The sequence below is a fragment of the Caenorhabditis briggsae genome, assembly GCF_000004555.2.
Source record: "Caenorhabditis briggsae complete genome, chrV, whole genome shotgun sequence".
Lineage (NCBI taxonomy): Eukaryota > Metazoa > Nematoda > Chromadorea > Rhabditida > Rhabditidae > Caenorhabditis > Caenorhabditis briggsae.
The window spans coordinates 11,321,890-11,347,559 of record NC_013488.2 but is presented as its reverse complement, the minus strand read 5'-3'; the positions used below and the strand labels follow the sequence as shown (position 1 = coordinate 11,347,559).

General features: G+C 35.4%; 7 protein-coding genes across 7 annotated transcripts; 3 read left to right on the top strand and 4 right to left on the bottom strand.

Moving 5' to 3' along the window:
• Positions 1–1,437: 1,437 nt before the first annotated feature.
• On the bottom strand, positions 1,438–1,509 carry CBG27109 (the record flags this gene model as incomplete). Its single annotated transcript, XM_045237706.1, has 1 exon — positions 1,438–1,509. The coding sequence occupies one exon, from the start codon at positions 1,507–1,509 to the stop codon at positions 1,438–1,440; it is 72 nt and encodes a 23-aa protein (XP_045098927.1).
• Positions 1,510–5,716: 4,207 nt separating this feature from the next.
• CBG09397 lies at positions 5,717–7,897 on the top strand (the record flags this gene model as incomplete). Its single annotated transcript, XM_002636883.1, has 10 exons — positions 5,717–5,896; positions 5,944–6,102; positions 6,320–6,417; positions 6,472–6,585; positions 6,631–6,834; positions 6,885–7,080; positions 7,132–7,263; positions 7,309–7,469; positions 7,516–7,666; positions 7,742–7,897. The coding sequence occupies 10 exons, from the start codon at positions 5,717–5,719 to the stop codon at positions 7,895–7,897; spliced, it is 1,551 nt and encodes a 516-aa protein (XP_002636929.1).
• A 276-nt stretch (positions 7,898–8,173) lies between these two features.
• Positions 8,174–9,305, bottom strand: CBG09398 (the record flags this gene model as incomplete). The annotated part of the gene is made up of 4 exons (XM_002636884.1): positions 8,174–8,306; positions 8,355–8,500; positions 8,544–8,674; positions 9,110–9,305. The coding sequence occupies 4 exons, from the start codon at positions 9,303–9,305 to the stop codon at positions 8,174–8,176; spliced, it is 606 nt and encodes a 201-aa protein (XP_002636930.1).
• Positions 9,306–9,677: 372 nt separating this feature from the next.
• Positions 9,678–10,254, bottom strand: CBG27108 (the record flags this gene model as incomplete). The annotated part of the gene is made up of 2 exons (XM_045237705.1): positions 9,678–9,898; positions 10,245–10,254. 2 exons carry the CDS (start codon positions 10,252–10,254, stop codon positions 9,678–9,680), a joined length of 231 nt encoding a protein of 76 aa, XP_045098926.1.
• A 33-nt stretch (positions 10,255–10,287) lies between these two features.
• On the top strand, positions 10,288–10,851 carry CBG27107 (the record flags this gene model as incomplete). The annotated part of the gene is made up of 2 exons (XM_045237704.1): positions 10,288–10,375; positions 10,727–10,851. 2 exons carry the CDS (start codon positions 10,288–10,290, stop codon positions 10,849–10,851), a joined length of 213 nt encoding a protein of 70 aa, XP_045098925.1.
• A 10,420-nt stretch (positions 10,852–21,271) lies between these two features.
• Positions 21,272–24,306, top strand: Cbr-nhr-216 (the record flags this gene model as incomplete). The annotated part of the gene is made up of 13 exons (XM_002636885.2): positions 21,272–21,406; positions 21,470–21,589; positions 21,638–21,744; positions 22,659–22,733; positions 22,785–22,843; positions 22,905–23,185; positions 23,230–23,337; positions 23,390–23,470; positions 23,556–23,651; positions 23,695–23,795; positions 23,839–23,957; positions 24,008–24,159; positions 24,211–24,306. 13 exons carry the CDS (start codon positions 21,272–21,274, stop codon positions 24,304–24,306), a joined length of 1,530 nt encoding a protein of 509 aa, XP_002636931.2.
• A 70-nt stretch (positions 24,307–24,376) lies between these two features.
• On the bottom strand, positions 24,377–25,444 carry Cbr-srd-9 (the record flags this gene model as incomplete). Its single annotated transcript, XM_002636886.1, has 2 exons — positions 24,377–25,211; positions 25,257–25,444. 2 exons carry the CDS (start codon positions 25,442–25,444, stop codon positions 24,377–24,379), a joined length of 1,023 nt encoding a protein of 340 aa, XP_002636932.1.
• Between the last annotated feature and the right edge of the window lie 226 nt (positions 25,445–25,670).

Sequence of the window (25,670 nt, the reverse complement as noted above, 5' to 3'; positions counted from 1 at the left end):
GTGACATTCTGATGTTAATGAATTCATCGAGAAGATGAATCGACAAATAGAATATTCTCACGACTTATGAATAAGGAAAACGTGGAAAATGGGGTGGTGGAGAATGGAGAAAAGGAGGAAAAAAGTCCCTCGAGAGTATTCTAGTGATGTCTTTCTTTTTTTTTGACTATTGACCACTGAACATTTCATCTCTGAGAATGACCTAATTTTAGGGTTTAAGCTTTAACATGCAAAGAGTAATTGGAAAAAAAAGATGTAAAGGAAGCAAAAAAACTGAAAAAGAAGAAGAGAAGAGAGCTACCAGTAGGATTGCGCACGTAACGTGTTCATTGTCTTTTTTCACTCGAAACAAAATGGCGAAGCTTCTCCTCAAATTCAATTTGCAGTTCATGTAGCTCTAGTGCTTGAAAAGCAGTGACGAGACTGCATTATTTTCAAAGTGACTGGCAAAGGAAAGGATGGAATAGGGGGACAGAAAGAGAGAATGGGGGGATGCACAAATCACAGCAAAACTTTAGGCAATGAAGAGGCGCCTTTCTCTTGGTTTCCTAATTCTAGCCTTTCTTTGTCAAGAAGCTCCCAATAGAATGAGTCAGGAGCTCGGATGACTGCCAATGTGTTTTTTCTTGAAATCTTTTTTCTTTCAAATGTTTTTCTAGTTTGAAAACAGTAATTCGGTTACAAAGCTGACTTTTCCCTTAACAGGAACCAGACTGGAACCAAAACAATCGCCAAGACTGAAATTGTTATTAAATAAAGCTTCATGTTTTTAGATTTCTATACTGTGAAAAATGTTCAGTTTGCCTATTCTGTTTGGCATTGCTCTTTTCTTAAAATGTTAGAACCCTGGATTCTTTTCATGCATGGCAAGAACCCCGTCATTTTCATTTTGCAGAATCAATCGGAATTACCGTAAACTCCAATGCCACCCAACCAGCAACTTTGAGACAATTTATCTCGGTTCCTGCAGTAGATATTAAAAAATAGTCGATTGACAAACTGTTAAGCATAATATCAAATGTATTTTGTTCATTATTTGATATCTCTCACAGAAACTGAGATATACAAGCTCAAAATTGATGGTTTGGGTGGCATTCTACCAAAGTGTTTACGGTACTTGTAAGCCGCATGCACAGAATAAGAGGCGAGATACACACAACAGTTATTTTCCAGAAACCTCCCACTGTGCACCTAACTCAAAATCGGAGGCAAATCGGAGCCAAATCAAAGTGAATATCAAAAGTAACTCCAGAATGTTCTAAAGTAGTCCTATCGTGATTGGGTCTATTGAAAGCATTGAATTCAGATTTCAAATTGATCGAAAATCTCTAACGCCTCACAAAATTTTAACAATTATAAAATAAGGTTATGTAACTAGAGATTGCGGTAGGTAGAATTTCAAAAAAAAACACAACCCGGACAAACAAAAAGGGTTAATCACAGCAAAAAGATATTTTTGTCAAATTTCTTCAAAAAAGGCTTTCGAAATTTCTCGTGTTTTGATACCATGAAAATGATCCCAAACTCAAAAAAAATTTGTTTAGAACTCTATTCACTTCCTGGACGGCAATCTCAATAGACTTTTGAGACGGGAATATTTTAGCGATTTGCCGAAAAAGATAGGTTAGCATTTTTTGGCCCCATTCTCACGTATTCAGACATTCAGGTCTGGGGGAATCATCAATGAAGTCGAGAAAGTTTTTACTCGGATCTTAAAATTCAAATAAAAATCGATTGACGAAGATTTATTTGTTGTTAAACAACTAGGTGTCTTGTGATTTGAGAATTCAAAAAGCAACACCCCCGTGTTTTCATGATCCCAGGATTTCGGACTCTCAGAGCTTCAAAAATTAGACTACTGAGATTGCTGAATCCGTGCATGCCGACAGGTTGAGAAAAGAACAAAGACAATTTGCTTCATAATGAAAACGTCGAAAAAATGGGCGGAAAATGGAAATGGATTCGCAACAACATTGTGGGATCTTCGAATTAATTTTCATCATACTAGCGGCAACTGGCCCCCATCCTTTTCTCTTTCTCTTTTTATCTCTCTCCCCCACAACCAATGTGCTTTTTTCTTCTTTTCTACCAAAGCTCTGTTTTGTTTTATGGTTCTCCGAGAGAGCATCTCCCTCATGCGATTAATTCAATTCTTGTGATGAGAGATGTTGGATCAAAAGATTCGATTCTAGACAATTTTTTTTTGCTTGTCTGGAAGTATTTTTTGTGAAAGGAAATTAGGAAAAAACGGAAAGAAAAAGGCATACAATGCAGAAAAGACTTGAAATGACGGAATTTGCTTGTCAAATACAGATGATGAATTTTCATGACTATGTGTCAGGAAATACTAATTGGAAGAAGGAATCTAAATAGTGAAGAAGACAAAAGAAAAAGGAAAACGTATGATTTTGAAAAAAGAGAATGGATTCTGACACATTCTTCTGGAAAAGAGGCTCCTTTTCTCCTTGTTCCGTCATCAGAATAATTCCATCAGACAGGGATTACTCAAAAACATTGTGTTTCTGAAAATTCCATATACTATTTTTCTTTAAGTTACCTAAAATCTAGTTCTATTTTGATATCGAGCAAGCTAAAATTCGAAAAATAACAGGTGATTCAAAACTCTGACAAAAAAAGAGAGGTCCAAAATGTTCTGCCATTCAAACGTACTTCAATAGACTAATTTCAGAATAATTTAAGCATACCCTCATTTTTATACAGAGAATAAAAGAAACCGAATTAACATTTTGAACGATACTGGAACGAAAAAATCCTTCGCTTCTTCTAACATCATCAATCTTATTCAACATAAACCACACAATCCAAGCAACATCATTTTTACATCTTTTCTTTTTTGTCCGACTTTTGATTAAATTGATTCAAATTTAGATTAGGACCTAAAGGAGAAAATAGAATGACATTACACATCGGTTTCAACAAATTTCTTATCACGGATCAAGCGTCGACAATTTCAACGATGCTTCGATTGAAGAAGAATTAGCTCTCATCCGGGTAAAAATTCTCGAAAAAAACGGGCATACTTCAGGTTTGTGAAAGAAATATAAGCTGTAAAACCATGGGCTAAACATGTAAACATGTAGGAGTTTCTTCAAAATATTTAATACTCAATAATCTGGTCATGGTGAAAATATATCTAGTAGCCAAACGTTAAACACAGATTTTTAAATACTCCATAGTTTGTTAAAAGCGGAAGTAGAAAACCCTCCGTGAGAGACAGTTTAAGACCAGAACTAATTGTTGAAAATGATTTGGTTATAGGTGGAAAAGACATCATGGAATGAGTCAAAGGTGTTTTCGTGGGGGAGAATATTCTATTAGATTTCAAAAGAATGATTTCGTTTACCAACCAGAATGAAAACAAAAAGCTTAATTTTGTCCAAAAAAAAAGACAACTTTTGTAAGTGGGGCCAATCAGTGGTAACAAGAGGCACCTGAGATTCTAGGTGTTTTAAATCGTTCTAAAATATAACAAGTAGTGAATTTCAAAAGTTTTAATTTTCACATCAATGTACTGAAATTTCAAAAATTTTTGTGAGCCACGTGAATCTTTTGAATCTCCCAAAAGATGGACCGTTAGGTTTTTGGGAGCAACGTGTTTTTTGAACAAATATACCGGAAATATTAACACTTTCTGAATATTTTTCCCAAAATTAAAACTTTTGAAAATCACTACTTGTTATATGGTCTAGTCCAGGCAGAAACAGAATCAGAAAAGGAGAAACGAACTGAAATCACGTAGTGAGAATTAATAATTCACTGAAACATTTCGAATGAAGGCGTGTCAGTCGGTTTGAGGGTGGCATAAAACAAGGATCGTGACTGGAATTTCAAATTCAAATTCCTACAATGTCTGAAAAATCTGTCAAGTCAAAAAGTACAATTATAGTCGAAAACCTTCAAGTCAATCTTCGGTTGGAGATGCTCCATAAATTTTATAAATTTCTCAACAAAAGCAACCCAAAACTGGATTTAGCACCAGAAACATGTACAAATGCATCATTCAGAGGAGAAAAAAAAACGCCGAAAAAATGCATTGAATGTATCTCGCAATCGCTATTCAAGAAGAGAAAATTGAATTACGAACAATGTCAATTAATTAATTAAGTGAGATAATTTATTTCTTCAGAATATCTTTTGGGGGCTCAGCAATGTGTGGCAAGAAGAGCGCACATTTTTTTCGCAAAATTCGTGATGCGATGCATTTTTTTTGTCAGCAATGGAAGAAAACTATTATATTTGCATTCAGCGGGTCTCAGATTAATATTTTCAGAATTTTTCAGATTGTTGGAGCCTATGCTTCAAACGATGGCTGTCCTGCCTTCGTTGGACGTCAGCTCTAGCTCCGTCCACGTGGCTCAGCCGGGAGCTGCGTCGCACCTTTAATACTCGTCCCAAAAGATCAACTCCTCAAGGGGTTTATATGAACAATTTCAGGACAGTTTTTTCCATGCCTATCTTTTAAGTTTGAAGATACTGAATTTCCTGGAACCACATTTTGTACAGTCTTTTGAAGTATTGGCTGTTCGTTCCAAAGTTCGGTGGCCTGATATTTGTACTTTCGTAATTCAGAGGTCACAGTGGTCAAAATACCTTGGATTCACAGACAATACTCGTTCTTCCATGACAACCAATACGATGTTTTATTGATCTGAATCAATTGACTCTTCGGTATAACCAGTTCAGTGAAGTCAAGTTTAATACAATCCAAAGAAATTGATATTCATACAGTTCAAATATTATTGGTCGTTGATAATGGCAAAATATTATGAAAAACTTGTTCCGTGTTTGTCGATGAAAACAAAAACTCCAAAAAAATTAATTAATTTTTTAGAGACGATCTACTTCCTAATTTGAAAATTTGATGATAATGTTGAACGTTTTAAGAAAAAATAATCCATGGCAAACTACCATGGCAAACTACCAATTTATTGAATTTTGACATCATCACTTAGAAGATCGGTGATAGAGAAAACTGAACAAAAATTATGATAGAAACAGTGCTTTCTGCCTAGACAGTTCAACTGGCAGACAGTTTGTCCTTAAAGATCAAACGATTTGTACTTTATTTTGTTTTAGAACCGCCCTTTTGATGAGTTAAAGAGTGATAAGAAATTGAGGAACTATGCCCAAATAACAAGTTTTTGAACAGATAGAGTTCATTTCAATTCATAAAAAGGCCCAGTGTATCATTTGATTTCATTATGTTTGTGGTCTCAATGTGCTCTTTCATGATGATGTTTTAAAAATGATGTCAATTTTATCAAAATGGTAGCGGTATGATTTTTAAAGAGCCTTGTTATTGTTTTGAACTGTTTTATTTTTAATTGGATGACCAGAAATGTTTTGATATAAAAAGTTTCAAACATTCGAACGTAAATTTCTTGTCTCTCCGATTCCGGGATTACCTATATAATTCCCAATTTTCATCCGATTTTTAAACTTCGTCTCCTATACCCCCTTCTCATCAAATTGTCACGCTTGTGTGTGCAAATTATCAAAAAAAAATTTCACACTGATGCGGAAAAGTCGTTAGAAAAAGTGTTAAAATAATCTCGAATTTGATTTGGACAGTCTTCGTCCCAATCCTGATAAGACTCATTTTCTTTTTTGTTGTAGGTACAAGTATCACCTCGCGAAAAAAAAAGAATCGTCTGATTTCTTTAGTCCTAAATCTGTATTGATTCCAGGAGACGAAATGGTGGAAGCACCAAGTTTTCGGATGATATGTGTAGCTGTGATCACTTCAATAGCAGGATCATTTCACTTTGGATTCAACCTAGTTCTTACAAATCCATCACAAGAGGCATTTTTGGAATTTATGAATAAAACATTGGCAAAACGATTCGATGGTGGTTTATCAGATAACACTATGCAGGTTAGAATTTTTTGGGGGTTTGTCTAGAAACAATTATATAATTTTAGAATATTTGGAGTTTTGTTGTCGCTATTCTTTTCTTGGGAGCACTAGTTGGATCGTTTTCGATTCGATTCATAGCTGATTGGGTTGGAAGAAAAAATGGATTATATATTTCAATCGCTGCCGGAGTTTTAGCAGGAGGAATGGCAATTGCGTCAAAGTTTGTAAGTCTTACAATACTTGAATCCTGGCAAACCTTAGCCCAGTCCCCTCCCAAAAGCCAATGTCCGCTCAAAAAACGCTGGCGCCTTAACTTCGCCCAAAAGGCTCTCAAAACTCGCTTAAAAGACTGCGAAGTCCTAACTTTTGCTCAAAAGACGACAGACGAGACTGTTTTTCCGATAAACTTCCTTAGCAGCATTCTTTTTTCGAAATTTCCAGATACCACTATTCGAACTGTACATTGTCTCCAGAATCGTAATGGGATGGTCGGTTTCTGTCAGTCTAGGTCTCTCCGCATTATTTCTCTCGGAAGCAAGGTGAAAGAGCATATTATCAGTATGGAATTGGTCTTTTAAACTCATTGATTTCAGTCCAAAACAAAATAGAGGAGCAATTGGAATGATGACTGGAACATGTGTTCAACTAGGAACTGTTTGTGGATCCGTTGTCGCCATGCCACAAATCTTTGGAACAGAAGATTTATGGTAAGGAATGACTAGGAAGGATGTGAAGAATATATTGAGTTATAGGTGGCTTATCTATGCTACAGAAATTGGAATTATGTTGTGCTTCGGTGCTGCTCTTCCATTTTTCCCAGAATCTCCGGGATTCTTGATCCAAAGAGGAGCAACTGAAGCTGCAACCAAATCAATTGCCTTTTTCTACAACTGTGACATTATTGATGCTCAGAAACATTTGAACGAAATCAAAGAAGAACAGAAAAATTCAACAAAGTACAATTTTCAAAAGAGCCAAAGCCTTCAGAATAACTTTTAAATTTCAGAAAATTCAAAATGATGGATGTTGTTATAAAGAAGTCGCTTCGAGACAAAGCATTTATCGGAGTCGTTGTTACTTTTGCAATGTCATTCAGTGGTGTTGCTGTAATTAATGCATTTGCATTCGAAATTTTGAAGGATACAGGACTCGATGTGCTGGAAGCTTCTCTAGCAAATGACGCGATTTCTGTAGTGAGCATGGTCAGTTGAAAAAATAGACGCGGAGAACTTTTGAATGTTTCGGTTTTACAGATATCATCAGTTGTGGCTGCAGTAATTGTTGATAGAAATGGTCGTCGTCCGTTGCTCCTAATTTCTTTCACAGGAATTCTCATATGTAACTTGATTATTTTTGGATTGATGTTCACATTCTACAAGTTTGGGGTGGGTTCTACATTTTCTAGAAAATTCTAGTTATCAACTTTTCAGTACCACGTACTCGGATTCATTTTGATCTGTTTCATTTGCATTTTCACATTCTTTTTTGCACTTGGACCTGGACCACTTTGCTACTTCATCAATGCGGAATTGGTCGGACAAGCTGCCCGAAGTGCTGCTCAAAGTTGGGCTAGTGTTATCCAGATGCTTTCGTTAGTTCTTATTTATTAAGAGACCTTAATATATTCTGGTTTTTAGTCGATTTGTCATTGTAACCGCTTTTCTTCCGATGAAAAATCAACTAGGAGAAGCTTGGTCATATCTGATTCTTTTTGTGGCTCCCGTTGCTGTCTCACTGGTTTATCTCTATTTTTCATTGCCTGAAACTAAAAATAAGAATCCGTTTGAGGTGGGTCCACGTGTTCGGAAAAACTACCAAGAGCAATCCATTTAAAATCGGATAAACGGATTGTGATTTTTTAAGGTCGAAGAAGCTATCGAGGATTTGCCGAAATTCCCGCTTTGTGGACGAAGTCGACGTGTGCAGGATCGAAAAATTTCAGAACAAATGGTGATTACAAGACAAATACAACTGGTAGAAGATTACGGATCAATAGAATCTTTATCGTATCGACTTTAGAACATTTTTACAGATTGTTTAGTCTTCATTATTATTCAAATTTTACAATTAACGGGTCGGAAACTAATTATCATTTTATCATTATAATAAACGTTGAGATCTTTTTTCATTGAAAACGTGATTACACTACTGGAAAAATACATTAATTATGGTACAAAAAAAGTTATTGAGGTAGGAGGAATGCAACAAAAAAAAAGAGAAAAATGGAAAAGGGGAAAAGTGGGTGAAAAGGAAAAAAAGAAAGAAGAACAAGAAATACACATGATCGAGTTTAAATTAGAATTTGATTTGGTTATCGTGACGTCTGATTATTCCAAATGATTTTGCAATGTGAGCGGCTTGAAGGCGATGAGCTTTGAAGTATCGGCGGAGTGATGACTCGTTTTCTTCGATTAATTCCGGATTCTCACTGTAAAGAAAGCAATTGATGGGGCCATTGGAATGACCTTAAACTCACTAGTATACTGATAAAACTTCTGGGAAATAGTCCGGACGGTTTCCAATCTTCATCTCTGCGATGATTCTTTCCTGAATGTTGTTGAAAACGTCATCTGATGAGAAGACAAAGTTGGCGAGTTGAATCTCCTCGATTGAATCATCCCACTGAAATAATGATAATAATTGAATGTCTTTGGAGTCTGTTTACCGGATGGCAATCGGTCTGCTCACAATCGTTTCCTTGGCAGCAGAACTCATCGAAGAGCTCAGATGGCTCACAGCTTGGAGCATCTTCACAGCACAGCTTGGCCACTTTTTTCACCGATCTACGTTCGACTTCTGAAAAAACAGCAGCTGATTGTGTTGGCTTCACAGATCAATGAAATAATGATCAAAGCAATTTTGAAACTTAATGACTGAAGGTTTCAAATTTGCATCTGGCATGTCCAGATGGTTCCTTATTTACTACATATTTCGAAATGTCAATCATTAATTACCTTGGAGTATACTGTAGTTTCTAGTATATTTTTTTCAGAACAATTTTTGATTATATTTCTTTCGTTACGCACAAATCGATTGAAACCCCTTTGAGATTATACTGATTGGTGCCACCCGATGATTAAATTTTGATACATTTAATTTTATGATGGAAAATGATAAACATACTCAAAAACCATCATCTAAATCCAGATTACTGAATTGCATAAATATACACCAAACCCATCTTTTAATACCAAACTCTCACAATCGGATTTTTTTTGTAGGTGTTCTTACCGTTCAAATCACATCTGAGGGTTGTATTAAAATTCTTTTTGCAGTGTCGTTTCATGTAAAATCCGGTGATCCTCATCTGACAGGACACGTGTTTCATTCCGGCTCCAAGTTTTTTGTCAAGTTGTTCAGCAGTGACCTTTCCTTCTGATAATGCAACCAAGTGGATGAAAACGACGAGAAGTACTGGAAGATGCATCTGAAATGACAGTGGGGTTTAATAGGGAGCATGAATCTCGATGGAAACGAAATGGGAAGTTTTTGATTGATAATCGTTTTTCAAAAACTAGGCGGAGCCTAGAGAAGATTTCATAGAATTATCTGTCAGGATTCATTTGGATTAAATTTGGAAGTGTTCCTTGGGAAGATTAAAACATAAATTGATTAGAGATTTAGAAATTCTAATGACGGAATTCTGAGGAGGTAATATAGGAGTGATACTAGACGGAACCCTGAGTACCAGGCACTTCTGGTCAAGAGAGTATTTGAGAGATAAGTAAGCAGATGAGACAAGATCTAGAAGGTTACGACTATTTATAGTTGAAACTGATGGAACACGGAACCATTTAGATTAAGGGATTGGAAAAAGAAACTCTGGTTTGAATTTGTTGTATTCTTTTAAATGCCAAACTGTGTCGTCAAAGAAGCTCAGAAGCGTTCTGTGTATGGTAGAGGGAATGAGGGGGGCTATAAAGCTTCTGTGTGCCCCTCGGAGAGCAGGCGGAGCTTCAAGAAATTCGAAGTCAACAGATTTCCTAATATGTCCATATGCTCCGCCCCTTCGAATTCTGACTAAAAGTTATGGAAGAAAGAGTTTAAACATTCTGATGGCTGAAAGTATAAAGTACATAGGAGATGTGATCTGGAAAGAATAGAAAAATATTATCGAAATGTGGATATGCATAAACAATCCTAATCTGAGGTTAAAACCGAATCATAAGTATTAGCTTCAGAGAGTGCAAAAAAGTTTAAAGAAGTACACCGAAAAATAAGGATTAGCAGCTACCAATTCTGCGATCTCATCTGGATCTAATTGGATGTTATTTTGTACTTTATCACAGTATAAAACTATTTTTGAACGAAGTTAGACGACTACTTGAAAAAGTAATTATAGATGAAATTCGAACTTTCGAAAAACTTCGAATCATGATATCACCCTAGATTTTAGTGGTTTTTCAAAGATGACAATGACATTTCGAAAGTCAGGGATGATGTTGCTCTTGGATTTCAGATTCCTTTTGGATCGTATCAAGATCTTCCCATATATAGGTAAGCATAGTGGGATTTCAAAACATTACCCGATATGGTCAAAAGGGACTCCGCCCACTTAAAAAACGAGTTGGATAAAAACAGAAAGTGGGTAATCGAGATTGGGAAAGTGAAACCAGAGGCCTCGGAGAAAAAAGTTCCGATAAGTGAAACTAGGCGAGGAGAAAACACCACGTAAGGACAAACGAAGGCGAAGGAGATGACGCAAAGGAGGGTCACTGGGTCAACGGAACACACACATGGGTCACAAGATTTCCTAGATGACCACAACCACAAAAAGGCTTGGAAATCAGGAGATGGGTGGCCACTGGTCAACAGCATCTCGCTCTTCCTCTTTTTTTTGTTTTCCAGCAACATTTATTCTATTGTTTTATGGGTGCTCCTCTCATGAGCGTCACGAGGATGACGATGTTCCGAACACAATTGACCCGAATCCGTGTGTGAACGAAAAACATCTTTCGAGGAAGGAACTATGATGAAAGTGATGATGAGAATAGACAGGGAGGCTGTGATTGTGATGAATCAGGATCTCAGATGGACACGACGTCCAAATTCATCAGATAAATGTATTCTACATATTCTGAACGGGCTTGTGTAGTCTTAACTATCATCAGAAAAAAGAAACCGTACGAACAGGATGTGAGTAGAAGAAGAAGAAGAAGAAATGAAAAAAAAAGTGAAGAGGGAATGGTTTGAAAGGTCAAACTGAGTCACTGCTCGGTGAATAGGATGTGTGGGAAAAGTATACAAAAAAAGAATGTCCAAGATTGAGTTAACAGAATCGGAAGAATGAAAAAGGTTGGGTTTCAACCGAACCAGTTTTAGGAAGAAGGGAATGTTACTTATTCGAAAGTCATTTTTTGATGCTATCTTTTTTCTTTACTTCCAGCTAGTGTCCAAACATTATTTTGGAACATGACTTTGGAAAGTTGAAAAAAATGCCAGGCAAAAATAATTTTATTGGTTTTTTTGGAAAGATTAGATAAAGACCAACACCTTGAGAAGAACTTTTTAAAACAGGATCGGGCTCTGGCCAGGTCTTTAGACAACAAAACAGTAACCGATCAGCTGACTGATCTTTTTGTTGAATCAATGAGATCCTGCATCCATATGGATTGAGTTGCTCAGGTTGGGCTGGTTATCATTATCGTTTATCTTTGTCACCGATGGGTTCCAGGAGAGAGAAGAATTTATCGTCATGACCGTAACAGGCTCAGACTTTTCCGAAATTTCCAGATGCTTACAAAACTGGGATCAAAAAACTAGAACCCACTTAAGGCATATTCAGAAATCCCACTCAAGAAGGTATAATTCTCGGACAAGTTCAAAGAATTTGATTAAAGAAGTATCCAAGAGCATGGTCAATTTTGTCCTTTCTGCTCATCCAATTGTCTCTCTCGTCCGTCTGCTTACTTTTGAGTAGTTTTAAGTTGGCAAAGAGAGACCGCGCAAGTGCGAAAATATTGACAAGAAGGTAAACGCCCTTTCTGCAACATAAAACTTTTTTCGCTCATTTTCATCGGTGGATCGAAAGAGAAAGATGACGATTTCAGTAGGATCAATGTTCCCTATGAATCAAGTCATTGTTTATAGCGTTCCAGTCAAATGCAAATGTCTTCTGATATTCAGAAAACTCACATAAGTAAACAATTATTTTTCTAGCGAATTCTTGAAATCGGTTTTACTTGACCGAGTTGGTTTTGAAGATCATGAACGTTCCGAAAACATCAAAAGCTTTCCCAAAATCACTAATGGGCTGAAAATAGCGAAGATTCCTAAAGCTTTGTGTCAACAAAAATCGCTACAGTTTGAACGGTCATTACTACTCTAAACCAACCAAATGTTTGCGCTTCTGTTTTTTATTAAGGAAGTATAATGATAGTGCTCCGAAAACTTTTTTCTCCCTTTCCAATAGCTTTTTTTGTGCTCTTCCGTGAATAGATTTCAAAAACGCACTTTTTCAAAAGTGTAACATTATAGTTGCCAAGATTACACCAGAAATCATCCTCTTCCAAACTAAATGATATTTTTGTGCTTGAATAGAATTCAAATAATGACTTCATCGTATTATTCGAAGTACAAAATTCGTTAATCTTTGGATGTACATGTTTTGTTTTAATCCGTATGTTTTTAGCATTACTTCTGATGATAATAGCAGAAGAAACAGCACCGAAGCGTCAAATGAAACACGTGCGGGGGTAACTAGTATTATGCATAGAAATAGGTTGACATACACGGCACAGTTCAGTTCTTAGATGTTATTATGGGTTGGAGGACCACACGTGAGCAATGGAAAATTTTGATGTCAAAGCTGAGTTGTTGGTCACAAAAGCAATGGGATAATCTGCACCAAGTAGAGAACAGTGGTGGCTTGGGAATCAGAATCTTACCAAAAACGATCTAGTGACACCCACGGTGCCAGACGGTTTCAATATTTTCCGTCTTCAACAAAGCTACTTTATATAACAAATATGTTGCAAGACGACACAATCTCGAAAATCCTCCTCTAACATCACTTGTTAGGGGTTTTTAGGAAAATGAAATTCCTTGTTTGTTTCGTTATACCTGGGGTATTTATGAGGATAACTTTGTATTTCTTCTTATTGAAGAGGGTTCGAAACTTCAGGAAGATTATAACTTGAGTCTACTTGTTATTTAAAAACAGGTAACAAAAGTAAAGTTTATTCATTTCTCATATCTTCAATGGGAATCAAGATAAATCGAAAAAAAACTTCACCTGTTCACATGTGTTTCTAGTTTCAGCCAAGAGTATCATTCAAAATTCACAACCAACAGGAAGTCGTTTTAATATTAGATCCTCAAAGAAAGTCTTTGATGACTCGAGAATATTTCGGTTCATGACTTCAAATCCCTTTAGGAAGACCCTTCATTTCGTAGGATATTCAAATTATACGGTCATACGATTAAGTGAAAAAGTTAATACTTTGTGGAAGAAGAACTGGGAAGACCTGAAGATTCTATTTTAGTTCGGAGTGGCTCATGAACTGAAAATTTATATTCTTCTCATTTTCTAAAGAAGGCAAACTCTGAAAGTCACCATTCTCTGAAAAAATCTAGTTTTCCTATGACACGGAAATGATGAGATATTATGGTTGACAATCTCAGATGATCAGAAACAAGCAGTTATCGCTTGACGTTTGCACTTTTAATATTATTCAAAAAATTTTTTTGTATTGTCAAGGAGTGGCTTGAGCTGGGTGCGGACTCCAAATCAAGATGGATTCATTAGAAAATTACGAATCCTCGAAAGATCGCGAACAGTGATACCATAATGTATATCAGCTTTCGGAAAACACGGAATAACCATTGTTCCAAAACCAAAATGGGTTAAAATCTCAGAACTTTTCATGAATTAGCTCCGATAGTGATATTAGAGATACGATTTCCTTCGGAATATCTGAGCTGATTTAGTTTATAGATACAGTTGTGAGTGGTAGTGATGGAAACTTCGTTCATTGGTTCATGACTTTGCTCAAACTAACTCAAAATTTCCATTTTCTAAAACAGTGATTTGGGAATTCGAAAATACAATTCTCCTCCAGGTGAAATTTAACGTCTTTTGAGGGATTATATGCTCGGAGCAAGAAAATATGGTCCGAGACCATAACTCGGCTCGAAATAATCCAAACTGAATCAGGTTTTCAGATTCTGAAAACTTCCGATTTATGGATGTCTGAATGAAGAGTTCAGCTATGTTAAACAAAAAAGTGTCGTACAGATTCTGGGTCAGTTTGAGCAAAATGAAGGATCAATGAACAAAATGAACTTTCCTATATCTGGCCTGTGATGACCGTAAACACTCTAATAGAGTGCCACCCAAACCTTTAACTTTGAGCCCATATATCTCATTCCCTGTAAAAGATATCAAAAGTAGTTAAATAACCAAATATTTTTGATATTATGATAAACATTTTATTGTTTTATCACTTTTTGATATCTTTTACAGGGAATGACATATATGGGCTCAAAGTTAACGTCTTGAGTGGCATTCTATTAGAGTGCTTACGGTATTTTCTTCATTCGGTACCCGAATTCATGGAATAAAATAAAGGATTTTTTTCTGAAGCTGACCTCCCTCAAATTAATTTCTCTCCCTTGATCGAACTGAACTTTTGCGATTGAACCGAATGGAGTGAGTGCGTCTAGAGTAGAAATGACCTGAATCCTCCCAAATCCTACAAAAGCAAAAAAAAAGTGTGGAAGGGTCTACAAAGAGCAAATAAATACACGACAGTCATGTGGTATTGAGTGGGTGAAAACGGGTTCTTCCCTTAAAGTACAACCGGTAACTTTTCCTTAAATATTTATTTTTAGATGACTTGGCCAAGTTGAACGGATCTGTTGTACCGATCATTTTAAGGCTAACTGTCATTTGGATTTATTTTCAGAATCAGTGGAAAACTGGAATAGGTGGAGAAGCCACGTCATTCTTTCTGCTGAATGAACAAAAGTATCAACGTTCGATACACCAAACTCTCAGATTTATTGACCTTTTACTGTTTTGAAGTTCAGACATCTGGGTACAAATTCTATCTTAATGAATGATGTGAGAATTTTGAGAAATAAGAAACAGTGAGGCATTTAAAAATTACAATTATAGGATCAAAACAAAAATATTTACATAATTTGAAGGCTCACATTTGATTTGATATTTGAATACCAGCTAGAAACAACTAAAAACAAGTTATTATTTTTTGAAATCAGAAAGTTATAAACAAAGAATATGAAAAAGAGATACAATTCAAATAGAATCCAAAACAATTGGAATTCGAAGAAAGACACATGATTCGGTAGTTTTTGGGTACAACATCTGGAGATTGATGGCAAACAATGGGAACTAGTAAACAGAAAACAAGAAAAAAAATCTGGAAATCTGATCATAAATTTAAAATGGGAAGAAAAGTAAGGGGTCAGGCTGAAAAGAGTTTATTCGTTTAGATTTTTGACAGGTATACTGTAAAGTGATTTATTCTTTCGATGGAATTGATTATTAAAGTAATTAAGATATGTTTCTTGAACTAGGAACTTTTTTATTACAGTAAGCCGTTCTAAATTATTATTTACTCGCAAATTCTTTTTTCGTTATTTCCAATTAATTAGATTCTCATTTTGCTCTCATTTTAACCTCATTATAAACTTTGGCAGTGCAGAAAACAAAAAACGTCAGATGGTGTCAATTATTAATATAACGGAGAAGGTCATCGTAATTCTTAAATTCAAGGAAGGGGGTTTCCAGGTTAACCCAACTATTTTAAAAAAATAAAAGAAGGTGTTTCTTTCTGCACCTTATCGACGACAAATATTTTATTTCGTTTCTATAATTCTGTAGTTTGTTACTAACTCAATGAAGCTTTATTTCCATTATGAGCATTTTTTTCAGATTATTTTTTCAGCGATCCAATTTCATCAACCTGGAAAAGTCAACATCATGAATTTGTATATAGCTATTTTTCTGGTATTCTGTATCAATGGACTTTTCTCAACGAATGTCAGAAATCACTCAATTAGAAAACGGAAGTTCGAATTTCATAATTAGTATGTCATGCGTTGAAGAATAATGGTTAAAAAATCTCGTTATTTTTTCAACAAAAATATCAGAAAACATCGAAATTAGAATACTTGAATGGTTTGGAAAAATGGTCATGGGAAGAAAACTCCGAAGCGAAGAAAAATGAGCAATATGAGTAAATACGAGTTCAAGAAATGGCAGTTGAAATCAAAAGTTGATTAATGAAAATAAAGTTCTGAAAAATATTGCTAATTAGAGGGAGATGGAAAAAAAACAACTACATAGACATTCAAAACATGAAAGACGACTAGAAAACCAATGAGAAAACCTCCGTTTTGAAATATTCCAATTTCAAAATCTGAAGTTTCGAAAGTTTCCAAAATAATTGACTTTTTATTTCAATTAGGGATGTTTGGAACGGAATTTGGAATTCCGAAAATTCCGAAAATTCCGGCCTTTTTCGGAATGATATTCCGACCGGAATAATTCCGAGAAAAATTTGGAAAGAAATTCCGGTCGGAATAATTCAGTAAGATTTTTTCGGAATCGAATTCCGACCGGAATTTTTCCGGAGCTTTTTGTTCGGAATCTAGATTTTCTGACTACGGTCCGTCGGAAGAAAATTTGTTTGCAGGTCTCGAACTGAATTTGCTTTTGATAGTATTTTGAGCTGCCGAAATCTTTATTTCAATTTTCACCAGTTTTTGCCGTTTTTTTGTGATGGGAAAATGGAATTTCTAATTTAAAACTTGAATTTTAAAACAAATTCCGAAATTGCGACAATTTTAAAATCGGAATATCACGAAATTCCTAAATTCCGAATTTTTAAAAATCGGAATATTCCGAAATTCCGAAAAATTCCGAAAAGGTCATTCCGAACATCCCTGATTTCAATTCATCTTGTTCTCTTGGGATTTTTTTCATTCAACGAAACTGTAAAATTCAAATTACTGTAAGACCTTTAATAGAAGGTCCCTCACACTGTCAATTTTGAGCAGAATTTTCTTGGACCCTATGCAAGATATCGAAAGTTTTAACTGACCAGAAATTTTGATATAATGATAAAGAATTTATCAGTTGACCTTTTTGATCTCTTTGACAGAAACTGAAAAAATGAGTGTTCAATCTTTTTCAAATCTACCGAGTTTTAGAATTCCAGAAAATCGAAAGCAATCTGATTCCTCAGATGACTCATTTTGTGACCACACCTTTTCACCTTTCGCCTAACTATAGAAGAACATCTGAAACATGTTTACAATGTTGGAAATTCAGAAGAAATCGTTTTATGTGACGCGTTTGATTCAATTCACCTGTCCCTTGCAAATGTTATACTCTCTATCCCGGGGTTTTGTTATTTTGTGTTCTAGAAACTTTTTTGATACATAGAAGAGTGGGGATCCTGGAAATAGCTGAAAATATATCAATGAGAATATTGGATGGTGTCTTCAAGGAATTTATTAAAATTGTTTTGCACTTTTTGAGATCTCAGTGGGACAGTGCTCAGAAATGTTCTTGAAAACAACACGCATTGCACTAATCAAAGGTCTTGCTGATAAAACAGGTCATCATATAAATCATATTTGGCTCATTTTCAAATCAAGATTTTCTGATTTCTACCAGACGCAAAGTTGTGCTTTCTGTCGCCCCGAATGAAAGGTGTTTTCTTTTTTTAAGTCAGGTTCGAAAGGTTTATAGTTTTATATTTCTCTTTTTCTTGACTTTTATCTCAATTAGGTTGAAACGGTTCGAGAACAATTCGTGTACTCATAACAAAATGCTTTTTAGATTTAGACACGATTAGAGCTCATCCGGATGATACATAAAGCCTTTTCTGGAATTTTCGAAAGGCGATAAAAGGTTAATTTTCGTCGAATTGCCTCCTGAAAAACTGTGGTCTGATCCGGATTTTGTTTTCTAATGTCAATTACAACTACGAACTACACTTCATTTTCTCTGATTCAGATTACTGTTTTATATGAATGATATCACATGAAAAATCCAACTTTTGATCAAGCACACTCCTTGTAAACAATCAAAGTTGTTTCCCTGAACAAATGTGATTCATCTAGAACAAAGTTGATCATTTCAAGAACCATGACTAATCCTTTTTTGAAATCTGATTTTCTGGGAAGCAAACTTTGGGAAAGATTTAAGTAAAGTAAAAACACGAAATGTAACAGATCCACAGAAAGTAACATACTTTTCACAGTAACGATAGATACAGATGAAATGTAACGAGTACGTTTGGAGTTTTTGAAAAACGTCTTCTGTTCTTTATCTTATTTCTACATGTCGTATTAGAAAAAAACTATTTATTTGATGTATTTCTTTCATTTTCATTTCGTATCCGAAGTTATTTTTGAGATCTTTCCGAAATAGTTTACAAGTCTCCAGAATTTCCTTATATTAAAAAAACTTCTACAGATTTTATTGAGCCGTACTTTTCTGAATTTTTTCTTTCAAAGACATAATTGCCCCTTATTAGGCCTAACAGTTTTCATAACTTCTGAATATGATAGTCTTCATAATTCCTGAATATTAAAATTGGTTAGCTGTATTTTTAGAAATTGACATGCCGTTAATCCTCGTTCAGAAGGGCCCCTCTAATTGAACTACCTCCCTAGAGTCTCCACGAAAAATAGAAGTTGTTCCTCTATTTGAAGGGCCCGTTTGTTTGAAGCGCCCTTCTCTAATTAAAGTGCCCCCAATTTTGTGTTGTTTTTTGTTTTGATTGAATTATAGGTGTCTTTTGTTTTGTTAAAAAGAAACTGTTGATAGAGGGACAACTACAATTAAACAGTTAGGCGATTTCCCTCTAATAGAATTGCCCTCCTCAGCAATCTCACAAAAATTAAAAGGGTCAGACTTTCTGATACAGGTTTTACGGTATATGGAAAATCTAATTCAGCAAATCTTGAAATACTGTACAAACTCCCTCCTATGCTACCGAATATAATGTAATTTCCGGTTTTTGTTATTTTCTAGAACTTCGTATCCACCTGAGAGAGTCCATGTGACAAAGAACCCAACTCTATCTCACTGTCTAGGCGTCTACCATCTTTGTTTTTCATCTAATTAAGTTATGCTTCCTTCTGAAGTCTCCCACGTCAAACAAGCCGACACGCCCGACGTAGCTTCGGAAGACGTCAAGACCATCGGAAAAAATGAGTCAACTTGAAACAGACTATAGCTAAAAAACACACCATTTTCATTTCGTTTAAATCTTCTTCGAAAGGATGGAGACTTTTCGTTTGCAGGGGGAAAAGCCTTCATGTAGATATTACAGCTCAAGATTAGCTCAAAAGACATCATTCATAAAAAGGGAGTAGACGAAGATTAGATTGATCCTTTGAATCCAATTAGTTTAAGGAAGTTCTTTGGTTTCTCATGTTGTGTGGATCAGTGATTGAACTGAGTTGGATTTAATATTATTTGACTCCAAAATACTCGCAATTGGTGAAAAATTACTTTGAGAAAAGGACCTCGATGTTTGAATAATTTTATCTTATCACCTGCTGTCTTCACTTTTGTCCTAGGACAAGAGTATACTTGTACTGCTTCATTAGCCATTCACAATAAGATTTCTTGATCTGGGTCCAAAATTTTCATTCTTTTTTTGTGGATGAATTTGATTTTTTGTGATTAGTAAAATCTAATAAAGTGAGACTGGATCCGTACCATTTCAAGATCCGCCTTAAATCATTGATAAATTTCAACCAGATTATTGAATTTGCTTCCTAATAATTAAATTTATCTCCGCTCAGACTCACTCAAATTTGTTTTAATAATATGTATCTGGTCTGCCTTTAAACCTAATATCTCAAAAACAGATTACTAGTTGGTTAGGAAAAATGTGCTGAAAATTTGATATCAAGATCAAAATGTTGTTTTTCTCTTCTTCCAAACATTTACTTCCTAAAAAGTACACAATAGGGGGGAATGTAAAAGTTTGTATTCAGAAAGATTCGTAGCTCGCCAAAAAATGTATAGTTTTTCTTTCAAATTTTCCCAGAGACAAAACAACCCACCGACAGACGCAAATGCGTATTTTTTCTCAGCGATCCCCGCGCTAGCCACCCACCTAGATTTGAGATTAACTTGTTATCCATTTTCAGAACGCCAAAACACATACTTGTTCAATTTCTCGGTGGGGCAAGATAATACAATATTGTGTCGGAACATAGTATTTATCACGTGGCTTTTTGGGTTGTCTAGTCTACAGGTTTTTCGAGAAACCTGTTATCAGAGATATGCTGGTAAGGGAGATACAATGATCATAGCTCACTGTTGTTGTTGTTGTTTTTTTATTAGCCTTGTTTATTCGCGTCGTTTTAAACCGTCTTGTGTTGAAATCTTCTTAGAACCCACCAAAGTGATCGAGCGTGTTTCAGAGAGAGTATTTTGATGTTCAGATAAAAGGGAATCAGGTCAGCTCGATGGGAATTCTTAGCGAGATTTCCCGTAATAGCTAAACTAGGTAGGAGCCATAGATGAAGCCTAAAATTTCATATTTCAAAGGATCCTGTCTAAACTCAGTTTTCAAAAAATCTTCGATAGTTGAAGTCTCGCATCTGGCGGGTTGCTTCATTTTTCGGAAAACTACGGTAAATGTTCATCGAAAAGTGTGATTCATGACTTGATTAGACGCTATTTTAATCACTAAATCAACAGCGTATAGCTTTATCTAGGTTATCTGCTGGAAATTGTCCAGGCCGAAAGATATATATCTTTTAGAATCTAAAAAGTTTGTGATATTATCATTCAGCTTAATTTAATCAATTTAGTTCATCGAAGGGTAAATACACTCATCTTATACCACCCATCATCTCAGAAGAACAAAATGGAACTATGTGAGAACATCCTGACATTGTTATTTAAAAAGGGGAAATACTCCCAGTCTTCCCCGAGACTAATCTTTTGCTCCAAAAAGTCCAAAATGACAAACATCACTAAAGGAGAAGAAGAAGAAGAAGTTCTTAAGTTCTGCCCCTCCCCTTGCAAATCCTTTTCCCTTGCGTGTGAGACCAGACAAACCAACCGAATTATCAAATTATCAGTCATATCAGGCTTCCTTTTAACATTTTCCACATTTTCACTTCCGACCTCTCTACACATTTTGTTCCTCCCGTCCCAAAAATGTTTTCTTCCACTACAATATTTTCCGTAGAAAGTGTGATTTTCTGATTCATTTACGTTAAGAGTGACTCCAAATTTTACACTCCACGAATTTTGAAGTCGCGGATAAAAGATACATTTTGAAATATCATGCGTTATCTAGAGGTACTGAGCTTTCCAGGAAGCGACAAAAACTGACCATAGTCTTTTGGGGTAATGACTCCGCCCACTTTTCTTTCTTCATTCATTTGATGATGTTGTATAGTCCAGCAGCATCAGTAATGCTTCTATTAGGTGACGATAAACCTCTGCTACTGCCTAGTGAAATGCCAACCTACCCCCTATTGTCAATGGATACCACTAGTCAAATTTATCTCAACCCAAATGTTTGTTTAGAATTTTAAAACATTTTCACCTATACCTTCCTTTTTTTTTATTTACGCTTTCAGATGTATCCCCGATACGAGTATACCAATCTGGATATTACAAATTTTCAATCATCTCCTGTTCTCAGTCAACCAACTAGTTATCCAACCTTCGAACCCCACACTCCATTTCTTCCAGAAATAGTAAGTCGAACATTATTTTCCGACGAAGTGAAGCAATTTTCCTTTTAGATCCAAGACTCAAATGATTCAAAGCAAAAGTGTCGTGTTTGTAATTTGGACTCTCATGGAACCCACTTCGGAGTTATGACTTGCCGCCCGTGTGCCGCGTTCTTTCGGTAACAATAAGTGTAAACTAATCCATAAGAATTTTCAGTACTAATCATGCATGACAGTGATTTCAGGATGTTTTCATTATTATGTTATCCAGTGTCCTTCTCTTCTTTTCCACTTTTTGTTGAACTAGGTAGTAAGAAATTGGGAATCTTATTCTGTGGTTGGGAACATAGGAAATAATAATTGAAATTTTCCTAGATTTAATCTAGGGAATCCCGTAGAACTAAATCAAGGTTATACTTTCAGTTATTTACAGTATCTCCAACAATATCATAACATAGGAGAAGGGGCTACTGAGGTACTGTAGCTTGAAATATCAACTCTCTATTTCACGAAATTGATCCTCTTATGGTAAATAGGGCTAGAATGGTTATGAGCTAAGGTAATCCAAATAAGCTACAGTAATCCTAAAAAGCTGCAGTAATTCAAATTATGTCTAAAATTTTTAAAAAATTGGGAGAAAACAATAACGATGTGTGCAGTAAATTGTGCCAACAGTTCCAGTTTTTCGATTTCGTTTATGATATGTTTTTGCTCTGAAGATACTGTAGTTAGAGACATGGCGAAATGCTCTCAGTCTTGCGAGTATTGACAACATTTATTTTCGAAAACTAGTATAGTTTTTTTCTTTCAGTTTTGGAGCTTGGAAAATTTGATTAATTTTGTTTTTGATTAGTCAAAGATCAGCAAACGAATTTCCACTGACGACATTTATGTTTCCTTATTTTCACTGAAGTTTAGTTTGTCTAAGCACCACATGGACATAAACTGATAATGTAGCAGTAATTCATCTGAATCGGATCATTGAATTTGGTAGCGACTTTTTCCGTATTTCCACTGCCATCTTTTAATTTTGTTTTTGCATGTTATCCATGTTTGAGCCAATTCTCATAATAGGTTTTCACCAACTTTCCAGACGGATTGTTGTACTCAATCTCACTTATACATGCGTGACAAATACGCAAAAATGCAATGTCGACGGCCGCGGAAGGTAATTGTTTTTGTCGATTTTTCCTGAGAGTTCTGACTAATAATCTTCCAGAAATGTGTGTCGCGATTGCCGTTATAAGAAATGTCTTGCCGTCGGAATGACACCAGATAGTGAGTGAAGACGCACTTCTGACTACCGTAATCCATTGGAGTACATACAATTTTTTTCTAGATGTCCAATACAATCGCGACAGCCACAATAACAAAAATCCTTCTGGATCGAGTGGACGACCCAAAAATAACAAGCGCGTCATAATGACACACGAGGGGGAGGCGGCTGGAAGTAGTACTGTAAAATCGGGAGATCCGATAAGGTTGGACGAAATTTCTGGTTATAGTGATGGCTCTACATCATCGACGGGTGGCAATTCACAGTTAGATAAGGAGGCGGAGAAGAGGGACAGCGAAGAAATGGACAAAATTATTACCGATTTGAAATATTTATTTGTAGAAGTTGGAACCTTGAAGTTCTAGGTAATCAGCTAACTTTATTTCAGTATACTCCACCTAAAATGATTACTCAATGTTCAATTAATCAACTGCAACGACTTACTCAAGCACTAGTTTTATATAGACAGAACCAACAATCATCTAATCAAATTAAGGTACTTGAGGAGATATTCATTACCTTACCAGCTTAAAACGCTCTGATTTCAGTTTTGTGATACTATCAATGCGTTTACCGATGGAAAATCACATTTACAACGCGATCTGAAAAATTTTCAAAATGGGTTAAAAGTGTAGACTTCTTTGATAATCTAACCGATGAGCAAAAAGTAAAACTTGTTTATATTGTACCCCTAAATCCACAGAATCCTTTCAGATTGATACCGTTAAAATGTCATTTACTGTTTTCGATAGGCTCGAAAGAGCTCAAATGTCTGTAAAAGTGTTTGGTGAATCTTGTTTTACTGAAAAGGTAAGACCAGATATGGTAAAACCGGAATAACTCGCTTTTTCAGAAAACTACATTATCCTCATATTGTGGAGTTGACTGGCGTACTGTAAACATTAATCCAGAAACTGCAATGAATACTGAACTTGCCAATAATTATATCAAAACGTAATTATTCTGAAATTTTTGATCTATGAGATGTTTGTTTCAGAGAATTCCATGCACATGTCAATTCAATTATAGATGATGTATGTAAACCACTTTATGAACTACAACTTTCCGATACTGAAACCGCATTCATTCTAGCACAAGTTCTGGTTTATTATGGAAGTTGGTTTTTTTTTCTTAGATCAATGATCTATGATCTACTTTTGTTTCAGATGAAAAAGTGACACCTGAATTAGTGAAAAAGTTCGATGAACTACGAGAGGTTGTTATTGCCGATTTGCATTATCATTACACAAAAGAGTGCGGAATGGAAGTTTATACTAATCGATTATTAAGAATGATGAATGTCGTGAATTCAATGAAAGTGAGTTTCAGATGTTTTACAGTTTCGAAAATAATATTTCTTTATTTTCAGAAAATACAAGCAGATCGTGTCAGAAAAAGTGAACTCGTTCGTATCTTCAATATATACAAAGTATCTGAAAAAAGGACGGATTTCAATTGCAGTTAAAATTAATTAATTTCATCACTATGCTTTTCAAATTATCCATTAATTTTTATTTATGCAACAAAACTTTCACTCATGAATTATTGGGGAGACTCAATCGGTGTAATCTTGAGGAACTTGAAATTGAAATCTTGTGTTTTGGAGCAAGAACAACGGCTGAAGAATGATGATCATTTGTAGGAATAGGGATAGTTATTCGAGTAAAAATACGAAGAAGAGCTTGACGATAGGGGCGAATATGATACAAAGAAATGATTGAGGATAGAATAGGGATCGGAGCAGGGATTGCACAAATTAAACATTCGAGGATCGGATGAGTTGTTAGTCCACTTGCTTGAATGTAGAAGATGAAGACACCTCCAGAGAATAAAAATGGAAGACATGCTTGAAGTGTCAGAGCCTTCAGAAGTTGTTTGTGAATCGACTTGGTTTCGGATCTCAAGTGTTCTGCATTTTTTTCGAGTTTCTTCAGAATTTTCTTTCGCAGAATTAAAATAGCAGTATATATCGGGAAAACTGGAAGAGTTAAATTTAATATTGCAAAAATGGCAGCTGGAGACAGAATATGTGTTATTCCAGTAATTGTACTGATATTCAATTGATAGTCGGGAAACTTTTCTTTTAACATATTCAAAATTGTATTCGGGTTTCCAGCAGTAAACGTGAATACGATGAATTGAGTAAAAGATGGAATGTAGATTAATATAATCAGCATGAATATTTTGATCATAGATGGAGGTACATTTGAGAGAATATAACTACGATAAGCAAAGGATAATAATAGAGACCACATTGAATGAATAAATAAATGAAGAAGAAAACTGTATGATGCATAAGAAATGACGGGACCCGCATAGTGACAGAGTCCATAGAATATATGGGCCATCGCAAGATCGAGAGGGATGATTCTGAAATGAAATATAACATTTGAAAGTTATTAAAGATCTGGTTACCTCGGCGCAATTAACATCATGAAGATTGAGGAGAGCATGTCAGTTAATGCAAAATTAATTATCAAAACCCGATAAGTTTTAATTTGTGATGGCGATCGGAATATTGATAAATAGAGGAGAATTCCGTTCAGAATTACGCCAAAACTTCCAAGAATTGTGTAGTAAGCAAGAACAATAATTTCAATCATTTTTCGAAGATCTGAAAATTGAAACAAAAATTAGGTCTAAAAATGAAATTTAGAAGTCAGTGAGCTGTGAGAAAATAGTGATTTCAGAAGAAAGCAACGTGGTTGGCACATTGTACCCAAATTCATCGTCTTCGTACTTCGTTCCCATATTTGTTCCCCAAGAACTTCCAATCACGTGGTCTTATTTCTTGTCTCTGTGATGTTGAGTCTAGCAGAGAATTTATTG